The following is an 11,215-nucleotide window of genomic DNA, read 5'->3' as shown; positions in this document are numbered from 1 at the left end:
CCCCCCCCCCCCCCCCCGTAGGAAAGGGGACAAAAAGAAAGCTATGAAAACAAATTGTTGCATTAATACCATCATAGGGTAAAACCCCAATGCCCTGAGAATACTTGGAGAATATCAGCAGCATTTCAGTTTCAAAATTCTGTAATGAAATGGGCGTTTCTTGCTTCCTACTGAATAGTGATTTTTCATTTGCACTCCAGGTGATTTGCATGGGAAACTGGATGATCTTTTTTTGATCTTCTATAAGGTAAATAATTACTTTGCTAAATAGTGGCATTTTTGTTGTGGAAGGGCGGTCCTAGGGCAGATAACGACGTTGGTTTTATTAGGGATATGGACAAATACAGATGTATGTAACAGGTTTGTTTTTTTTTTTCCTAAGAAGCCAAAATAGCTGTAGAGGGCTATCTTTTGGCTTTGTAACACGTATTTCACCAAAAAATCTTTTAAAAATTTAATCTGGGTCTTTGTTTGATATTAGTTATCTATATATTCATTGGGATTTGTACCTGATTGTATCTATGGTCTTTATCACGTTGTAAATGTCTGGACGGCACAGGATGGGGAGGGGAGCCATCTGTTTTGTTTTTATTTTGTTCAGAAATGAGTGTGTCACATAGCAGTCTTCTCTTCCGAAGCACACGTATTATGTATGAAGGGAGTGCCCTACTTCGTAAGTTCCAAATTGCTCTCTTCTCTACCCTGATTCACCATCACTGAGCTCAGCAATGTGACTCCTCTTCATTTGTTGGGTTTCGGCTGTGGGGGCCCACACAGAGGGCACAGAGCAGCGGGGCTGGCAGGGGGTTTCTCTGCATCTCTGCAATGGGATTCAGTTCTCTCTCTGAGCCAGCAGTGACAACCTGAATATTTGCTTCTGGGACAACTGATCCTGAGGTGACCTCTGCCTTCATCCCTTGATGTCTCGTGTTGATCCCTGCGCCAGTCCCCACAGCTAGCATGTTGAATAACTGGGCACAGCATGGGTGTCTCAGATGGTTGAAAGAAAATACATTCTGATTATTATCATGGCCAATCATTTCTACTCTTTGGAGACTGTGAGAGCTTAAGTAAGCCAGGTAACGTCCGTGAAACTCAATTTTTTTTTTTTTTTGGCTGTAATATTCTTGAGCTTCCACCCCACAAAAGGTTGTCTTATGGATAAAATAACAAATATCCAAAAGCATTTTTTAAAGTAATAAATTACAACAGAAATGCGAGGTTTTAATTTCATTCATTTGGAGTGGAAGCTTAGAAGGGAATGGAGTGGGCCAAACCAGGAGTGGATGCATGGAGCTGACGCTTAGGACTGCAGGAGACCTAAGCAAGGATCCAGAGCCTGGTAGCCAGACAGTGGGAGCAGAGGAAGTAGGAGGCTGTGCAGGAAGTTAAGTTGGTGCCAGGAAGTGCAGCCAAAGGTTTTCTGGGAAGGAGCTGACAGTGCTAGTAAAAGAGAGATTCCTGAGATCCAGCACAGAATCCAAGCTGGGCAGGGAAGGAAGAGAAGTCAGGATGGGCCAGTCAACTAGGAGAAACAGGAGGACTGCAGGATTGGCATGCTTTCTGAGTGAGGGAGCAGACGGGCTGGGGCAAGGGCCTTGGGAGGCAGGAAGGGTGGGAAATTCTATGGGGAAGAGTCCTGGGAGATGAGTGTGTCCAAGGTGGAGTCCAGGATGCGGGTGGCTGAAATGAGTGAAAGAGAATATTGGAGATGAGGGGGTCGAGGATGTGGAAAGCAGGTGTGTTAAGTGAGTTGCCCACAGGACTGTGAGGTGAGGAGCAGGGGAAGGAAGGCTAGTGAGAGGTCGTGGGCTGGAAAGGAGGAGGGGCTTTTGGCCGAGGCTGGCAAAATGTTGGTCTTTTAGTGGCTCTGAGGAGCATGTGAGGAGTCCGGCAGCCTTCTTAGGGGAGGCCCAGATTTCCAGAGGGACGTCTTCTGAATGAGTTGAAGGCAGAAGAGAGTTTATTTACCATGAAACGGGGATTCTACTGGCCAAATTGGAAAGCTGTGGGAGAGGTGGGAGAATGGACTGGTGAGAGGACACTAAGGAGTTACACAGTTTGGGGAATGAGATTCACTTAACCCAGTTCATGGCGCCATATTAAACATTCAGTCCTGCTACTGTTGACAGTGACAATCAGAGGCAGGAAGAAGGGGCAGGGGGATGTGGGGAACAACCACAAGAGAATAATCCAGAGATTATGTTTTTAGAGGCTTGAGGAGATATATAAAAGGGAAAATAGTTGAGTAAATTAGGTGGGGAAAATGACTTCTGAGGCATTTAGAAACACAAATTTCTTGAGAGGTAGTTGAAGATATTAAGATGTGATCAGGGAAAGGACTTGGGAGTAGACAGATGAGAAAAGAGAATTGCAACATGTTTCTTTAATTCTATCGGCAGAGCAGTATGGAACATATAAAACTGGAAAGTGCTAACGTGAAGACTGAGCAGGAGGAGGTGGGTGGTAAGAAGTACCATAAAAAGAACTAAAGGTGAAAATATAGCATTCACATGAAAGCAAGAAGTATTTTGAGAGTTAACCAACGACAGCGTTCCAAAAGTGGAGACCGAGAGCCCAGCAGTGGAAGAGTAGGGCACTCTTATTTGGGAGGGATTTGGGGAGAGGGAGGTGAGAGAGATGTTTAGAAAACATGAATTCAAGTTTTAACAGGCACGAGCCTGAAGCAGCTGAAGTGCATCTCGGATGTGGGATAAACCGTGTGCACCAGAATCTTGAAGTTGCCTGGTTTGAAAGGGGAAACTGAGGGAAGAGCCACCGAAGACAGTAAGGTTCCACTCTCAGAAGCTGAGAAGGTGCTGTCATTAATAGGGTCTGAGAGGAGAGAAGGAGCTGATGGGCTCTTGATGATGGTGAGTCACTCAGCTTAGGGACAGCGAGGCCACGGATGGTCCGGAGTTACAGGCCCAGAGAGGAAAGGGCAGCCACTCAGGGATGTCTGAGTAAGCTCCTTCACATGATGGTCTCAGTTGCGAGGGTCAGCATTTTGCCTTTTTCTGTTTCATTTTTTATCTGAAGTTTAAAATGAGGAATGACAATAGGATTGCAAGGGTACAGTGCGGCCTGAAACCAGGCACACAAACTGTTCGGGAAACGATGTTTCTACCAGAATACAAAGGACAGTGACACCCCCCTATCCAGGGGGCGGACTCCCGGGTACTTTACTTACCTTCGCTTTGCTCTCCTCTGTGGTGCCACACCCACGCAATTAAGGAGAAAGGGTCTGTGAGTTCTTGAAATCGCTCTCACAGATCCAGTGAACATTCCTCACAGCATCGGCCCCGGGCCCGTACTCAAAGACCAGTGAACATTGTGTCAGTAAAATCCTATCTGACACATTCTTGCTACAAGTTGGCCTGTCTGCTACCCACCCCGGCAGATTAGGGAGTGGAAGGGGACAGGCAGAAGTGAGAAATGAGGACAACCATGAAAAGTAAAGCTCCTACTGACAGAGGAGATCTAGACCTATAAGTAAGTATGAGATAGGAAAAGTGTACAGGGAAGAGAGTTCTATATTTCTCAGAAGTACCTGAGAGGATGCTTAGATTGACAAGCCTGCAGGGTCAAGAAAGTGTCAAGGGCTCTGGTGCACATTCTGTTAAGAAGTAGAGAGAACAAATGGCACATTTTCAAAACCCTGAGTTAAAATGGTTAAAGTAATTTAAAAACGCATTTTAGCTTTTAAAGCAGTAAGCTTCAGTGATCTGGAAAATTCATCTTAGCAATACTTAAGAGTATGAGTGAGTATCATTATTGGGTCTTAGGTATAGGAGGACAAAAGAATATGAGGGGACTAAAAAAGGGAGATTAGTTGAGAGAAGCATAATGGGCCTGGGAAGTAGATGAGGGGGAAAGAAAGCACAGCTTTGGAACAAGGCAGGAGAAAAGGGAGTGGTGGATTTCTCCCTGTGGCCTCACAGGGGGTTGACAGCAGGTGTCAACTCTGACCTAAGCCATCTCTCAATTGCTTCAGGAAGTGGTAGGGCTTCTGTCATGGTGGATGATGCATACTGCAAAACTCAATGCATCAACAGTGCGTTTTTGATTCCCGATTACATGGAACGCCCCGTGTGCAGCCCTTTGCTCTGGTTCATCCACGAGTGTGCGGGACTGAGGCACCTCAGTGTAAGCCACAGGCTCTCTGTCCTCTATTTAGAAGCACCTAGCGGCCGTGCTTTCACTTATCCTTATTTCATTTGTTATTTATTTAGTAAAATCATCAACTGATGTTTGTCTTATTTTTTCTTATTTAATTTCTCACAATGTGTTCTATTCACATTCTGATTGAACTTGAATTTCAGGAAATAGTTTGGCAAACTGGTGTTGGAGATCTATGGAGCTATAAATCACTGAAGTTTATATTCTTATGCTCTGACTGATTCCTCTCCGTCAACCCAAAAGAGAAACCAGGAAACCCCCAGGCTTTGAATTAAGGCAAAATTGTTATTCATCTTTCAGCGGGTGCCTTGCTAGGCCATTTCTTCCTTGTCAGAATTGGGGCTGGCCCAAGGCCGACCAAAGGCATAGCCTGAGAAGGAGAGTTACAGTGGAGGGTCCCTGAGATGTCTTGCCATGTTACTCTTTTCATCTAAGCGGTCGGTTTAGTTCAAGACTGGTATCCTTATAACCAATCATATACAACAGTGAGTCTGTCCACAAATTTATTCATTTAATGCACTTTTATCTGGTCCTTGCAGTGTTCAAGGCACTCTATGAAAACTGAGAAGATACAAAGCTGAATATGAAGTTTCTTCATTTCACATGTATTTATTAAACCCCTGTTATGAATGAGGTACTCAGCTAAGGGTTGGCAAGACAGTAAGACTAAGATGCACTTTTCAGCCCCAGAGACATCACAGTTTAGTGGGGAAGGTCAACTAGTAAAAAGACAAGACAGGTCAGGGTGGACGTATTGATGATAGCGATAAGCACAAGGCTCCAAGGTAGCACGTTGGAGGGGCACCTCACCTCATGGAAGACTTCCTGGAGGAGGTGACATTTAAGACAACCCATTCAAGGAATTTTAGTCATTTAGTAAGTGCCTAAATCATGAAGGGAAGTTTTGGAGGATTGGAAAAGATTTTATTCTCACACACTTTTTGCGGTGCCCTGTAATAAATAATGGGATTCATACCAGTGATTGCTTTTGATTATTTGTGTTGAGATTTTGGTTCCTTTCATATTTGGTTGTCCTTACAAATTGTATCATTTAACACCTTAAGACTAAGCTAGACATTTTCAGCTACGATCCTATTTGGGTTTGAAAAGAATGCTTTCCTCATTGTTAACCATGACAGACCTTTGCTAAAAGGGCATCTCAACATTATATGGCTTCAAATACCATTGAATGAAGCAATTTACATAGCATTCGTTAAGTTATATTTTTAGATTTTATTTTCTGAAAAGGTTAATTTTAATCAGCCACTTTTGCTGAATTAGAATGACCATTGTGAAATACTTCATTCAGAGCCTCAATCAGCCTTGCTAAAATTATAAGACATTTTTTCCTCATTGAATGGAAAGCTCAAAATTTTAGATCAAGTATTGGCAAACTGGTTTGTTAAATTGATGCTGTGAGTGGAGACCTCCTGAAGCTGAAAAAGAGGTACACATGGATGGAGAGAAGCTAATTAACTCTTAACCCTGTGGGGGTCCCACTGAGGCTGTCCATTGGAAGCCACGCCACCTTGTCTTCCTTTTCTTTCTCTCTTCCCTACTGTCCTCCACCCTCCATGCCCATGATTTTCTGCTTGAGAAGGTCATTAAATATTTTCTTTTTTCTGTATTGCTGATACACTGCACGATGACACAGTAGTCAATTCTTTTTCTTTGGAGATTAAGGCAGTATGTTGCAATCAAAAGAACAGGTCTCTAAAACAGGGTTTGCAAAAGAAATAAAAATTAACATACTGTGGAGCTGTGGTCCAGAGGTTATTGCTTGATGTGCCTTGGGAAAATGTGCAAAAAAATGGTATAACATCTAGATGTTTATTGTAAAATACTTCAGCAGGAAGTAGGTGAGAATATATATAGGGAAACATCTTGTTTTTTCTCTATTCAAGTTAATTCATTGTGGTCTGCTATTTTTTGCCCTTCAGGTCATCTGAATGCTGTTCAGAGTTGTAGTTACCCTGGGTTTTCTATATTTGTCAACTTCATTTCCATGTCATAGATGGTTTGTTGTGTATCGGCTGCAGAATAAGCCAGAGAGTTTGGTTATTGGAACTGAGTGAAGGATGGGTTGTAGCAGAAGTTTTTGGTTTTTTGAAGGAAACCCCGTCAAATCTCAGTAGCCAGAAGCCTAAGTGTCCTAAACACTTTATGTACAAGGACACTTAGCTCCTCAACTTCTCATCCGTTTTCTAGTTTCCTTATTATTCTAAGACAAAAATATATTTGAACTCACACTGCATAAAGTAATATGACTAATCCTGAACCAATAGGGCAGATCTGATATAGTCATATAAGTCTTGCCTTCTTTTAAAGTGGCTGTTCTGAGAGGCTTAACGTGTACAGGAGTTCAGTAGACATTTAAGACTCCTTTTAGAATCACTTTCAGAGACTGTGACATATTCTATCGAATGAGCTTCATTATCACCAATCTTAGTCGTTTGACAACATGTGCAATTTTTTGAAAAGGTTGGAACTCACCGGATGTTAAGGGTGCCATATAAGGTGGATGGCCTAGGTGAGCATTACTATTTTGGGCTTAAAATTAGGTTTGACTAAAGGAATTCATTATTCTTTGCCCATGGTAGAAGTGAAGTACCTACAGTCTGATTTAACTGGAGATGAGAAGTTCTAATACAAGAAAATTTGTCATCACAGTGGAAAACATGTTTACTATTCAAATATAATAAATAAAATTTTAAACCACTGAATGCTTTCCTCATATTTTGATATTAAGGTTATGCTGGTTTCATGAAGTGAATTGAAAAGATTTTCATCTTTTTCTATGGTTTGGAATATTTAAAGGCCCTCGTTCTCAAACTTGACATTGTAAATACGTAAGGAATTGGGGAAAAAAATACTAATATGTGAGCCTTACTCTGAGAGACTCGGATGGACACCTAGGGACTTTTAAAAGCCCCCCACATGATTCCAATGTATAGCCAAGGATGGGAATCATTGCTTTAAATAACATTAAAACTATTTGCTCTTAAAAAAATTGAGATAGAGCTCTGCTATAAAGCCACAGGAAGATGTACTGTCCAAGTTTTCTACTTCTTTTGAATCAGTTCTCAGTTCTCATAGTTTCTTATTTTCAGGGAAATCCTCCGTTTCTCTAGTCTATAAAATTACATTGCCTTAGATGTTGATATTATATTGTTTACATATATGTAACTCTTTTATCTAGTTCTCTGTGTCTTTCTTTCTACTCTTTAATCTTACATATTTTTTAAAAGATTTTATTTTTAGGTAATCCTACACCCAACGTGGGTCTCAAACTCACAACCTTGAGATCAAGAGTCACATGCTCTATGGATGAGCCAGTCAGGTACCCCTAATCTTACATATTTTTTTTTCAAAAAAATTTTTTTAAAGATTTTATGTATTTATTTGAGAGAGAGAGAGCATGCACGAGCAGGGGGGAGAGGGAAAGCAGACTCCACACTGAGCCGGGAGCCCGACTCGGGGCTCAATCCCAGGACCCAAGATCATGACCCGAGCCAAAGGTAGATGCCCAACTGACTGAGCCACCCGGGTGCCCCGTTACATATTTTTAAATTCTTTTTTCACTTATCCTCAATCAGGCTCATGATGAGTTTATCAATTTTATTCATTCTTTCAAAGAATCATCTTTCAGATTTATGCATTTTTTCTTCTTTGTTTGCTTTCTATTTCATTAATTTCAGCTTTTATCTTTATTTGATTGACTTTATTGTCCTGTTTCTAATTTCCTGAGATGAATAGTCTTTCATGTGCATCTTCTTTAATAATGAAGGCTTTAAAGCTACACATCTTTTCTTTCTTTTTTTTTAAGATTTATTTATTTACTTGAGAAAGTGAAAGCGCACGAGAGAGAGAGCAAGTGAGGGGTGGGGCAGAGGGAGAAAATCTCTAGTTGAGCAGACCCCCCTGGTCAGCGGGATCCTGACGTGGGGCTCAATCTCATGACTCATGAGATCACGACCTGAGCTGAAACTGAGTTAGGCACTCAACCGACTGAGGTACCCAGGTTCCCCCCTACACATCTTTTCTAATTTTAGTTTTAATTGAGCCTTCTATCAAACTTGTAATTTTCCCTTTGATCTAATGCTTATTGAGATGACAATTTTTAATTTCCAAGGATCTTAATTAAAGGAGCTGGAATTCTTTGAATCATATTTTATTATTTATTTCAAACTTTATTGGATTATGATATGAGAATATATCCTATGAAATGTTTATTATTTTGAATTTATTCAGGATTTCTTTGAAATCAAATACATGATTGATTCTCATAAAGTCTCCTTGGACATATGAAAAATTAATTGTACTCTCTATGGGCTGTAAATTTCTTCCTATATCTACGTATTAAATTAAGTTCATTGATTAAGTATTCAGTTTTCCACATATTTAGTTTCTAATGTATCTGTCTAAATATGTGTTTTATATATTGCTGTGTAACAAGTTACCCCAGTACTTAGTAGTTTAAAACTATAAGCGTTTAGTATCTCCCAGTTTCTGTGGGCCAGAAATTTGAGTGCAGCTTAGGTGAATGGTTCTGGCTTAGAGTCTCACATGAAGTGGCAGTCAAACTATTGGCCAGGGCTGCATTCATCTGAAAGGTTGACTGGGGCTCAAGGACCCATTTCCAAGATTGCTAACTCATGTAGCTATAGGCACGACATTTTGGTTCCTCTTCATAGGGTACCTGAGTGTTCTCATGACATAGCAGCTGGCTTTCCCCAGAGTGAGTAATGCAAAAGAGACAGCGGGCAGGAAGCTGTAGTGTCTTTTGTGACTTAATCTCCAAAGATGCACACTATCACTCCTGCTTTATTTTTTTTATTTTTTTTTTTAAAGATTTTATTTATTTATTTGACAGAGATAGAGACAGCCAGCGAGAGAGGGAACACAAGCAGGGGGAGTGGGAGAGGAAGAAGCAGGCTCATAGCGGAAGAGCCTGATGTGGGGCTCGATCCTGCAACGCCGGGATCACGCCCTGAGCCGAAGGCAGACGCTTAACCACTGTGCCACCCAGGCGCCCCACCTGCTTTATTTTTCCAATTTACTAGAAGCAAATCACTAAATCCAACCCACATTCAAGAGGAGGCAAATTAGGCTTCAGCTTTTAAAGGGAGTGTCAAGAATTTGTAGACATTATTTGTAGACATTATTTTAAACCAATAATTTAATCTGAATTTTGTATTTGTGTTCATATTTTTAAACAGTTTCTTCTTGCATTTATAGTAGTTAAATATATGAAGCAAAAACTTGTTCTTTTGTTTATTGAATACAAGTTTATGGATTGTATCTTCTTAAGTGTCTTTTATTATGTACATGTTGCTTTGTGATCATGTTTAGCACTTTTAAATTCCACTGTCGTGTATCAATATTTACATTTTTTTCTCTTTGTTATATTTACCTTGTTTTCAACCTCTCTTTACCTATTTTTTTAATGTTTAATTTCTCACGAACTATATATACCTGAGTTTTGTATTTTAATATAGTCTAGTAATCTTAGTATTTTAATGGGAGAATTGAACTCATTCACATTTAGTATAACAACATATATTTTTGAAAAGTTTTCTTCTATTTTATTTTGCTTACTATTTACTTTACTATGTTTCATCTTCTCCCTTTTCTTTTTGCTATTTTGGTGAAGTTTTCTTTATTGTTTTCTTTGGTGTTTTTACTGTCCTTTTCCATTCAGTAGTGGTTATCTTCCCATTCCTGACATTTCTGATAAATATTGTGTGTGTATATTTCTCAGATAGCTATAACTTTATTCTTCCACCATTATCCTCTCTCTCCTCCAGTAAGATAAATGTATTTACTTTCATGCTTTCCATATATGTCCCCCATTGGAATGAGATTTGTGGAGAATTTGTTTTTCTCCCCTAACCTCCCCCTGCAAATTCTAGTTACTGCTCATGCCATATTTTTAGTTCTTGACCATTATTAGGTTTTTCTTCATAGTATGTGTCTTCTATTTCTAGAATCCTTGTTTAGTACTTAAACGCAAGTTCCACATTATCATTATTGATTTATATTTCTATTTATATACTGGAGGGTTCATTGTTCCCATCTGTATTCTATATAATATATTCTTTCCACTTGGGTCTTTCCTTGGCTTTTACTTCATTAGAATATTTCCTTGAGTGTTTTCCTCTATGGGGCATGTGGGTGCTATATTCTCTGAATGAAAGCTCCGTGAATGCAGGGACTTTGTATTATTTACTTCTGTGTTTTTAGCACCTTAAACTGTGTTTAGCATATAACAAGCAATCGATACGTGTTCATTGTTTTTGTGGTATTAGATCACTGCATACTCACCTGTCTTTTTTCCACCCTGATGATCCTTTATGTTGTTGCTGATATTTGATCCTTTACACATTTTAAATATTATCTATCACCCTAAGAAGTTAATGATGTTTTGGCCAATATAGAATTCTTGGTTCATAGTCATTTTCTGTCTTTAATTTGTAGATTTATTCCACCTTCTTCTACCTCCCACTACTGCATCTGGGAAGTCTAATGCCAGGATGATTCTTTTCCCTTTGTAACTTGCTCTTTCTGTCTAGCAGCTTCTAAGACTTTTACCAGGTAATAGGGATATTTTTTCCCCTATCAATTGTGCATAGGATTCAGGATCTCTTTCAGACTTATGGCTGAAGTCCCTTTTTAACCACAGAAATCTCCCTCTCTTCATTATGTAATTATTGCCTCTTCTCCATCTGTTCCTTTTTACTGATTCTGGAATGATTATTGGCAAATTAGTTCTCTTGGCTCTGAACTCTAATTTCCTACCCATTCCTTATGATTTCCAACATTTTGCTTTTTAATCTGTGTGAGAGATTTTTTCATCTGTTTGCTTTTTCGGGTCAATAATGTGTTTTCCAATCACTGTTTCTTTTAATCAGCTCTAATCTATTGATATTTTAAATTTGGATAGCACACTTTAAATGGCAAGAATTATTAACATTTTGTTCTTTATTTTATGGTCCTCTCATTTTTTTTTTAAATAAAGTTTTCGTTTGTCCTCCAA

General features: G+C 39.6%; 1 protein-coding gene across 2 annotated transcripts in view; it reads left to right on the top strand.

Moving 5' to 3' along the window:
* The window catches only part of PPEF1 (protein phosphatase with EF-hand domain 1), a 113,796-nt gene that overhangs the window by 61,647 nt on the left and 40,934 nt on the right, over positions 1-11,215 (top strand). For both annotated transcript variants that reach the window (XM_040633764.1, XM_040633767.1), the window contains one exon: positions 201-247. In XM_040633764.1, coding sequence (XP_040489698.1) covers positions 201-247 — 47 coding nt within the window. The remainder of the gene's footprint in view (positions 1-200; positions 248-11,215) is intronic.

Source organism: Ursus maritimus (genome assembly GCF_017311325.1).
Source record: "Ursus maritimus isolate PB19 chromosome X unlocalized genomic scaffold, ASM1731132v1 scaffold_X1, whole genome shotgun sequence".
Lineage (NCBI taxonomy): Eukaryota > Metazoa > Chordata > Mammalia > Carnivora > Ursidae > Ursus > Ursus maritimus.
Note: the sequence above shows the minus strand (reverse complement) of the source record. Positions and strands in the feature narration are given on the sequence as shown.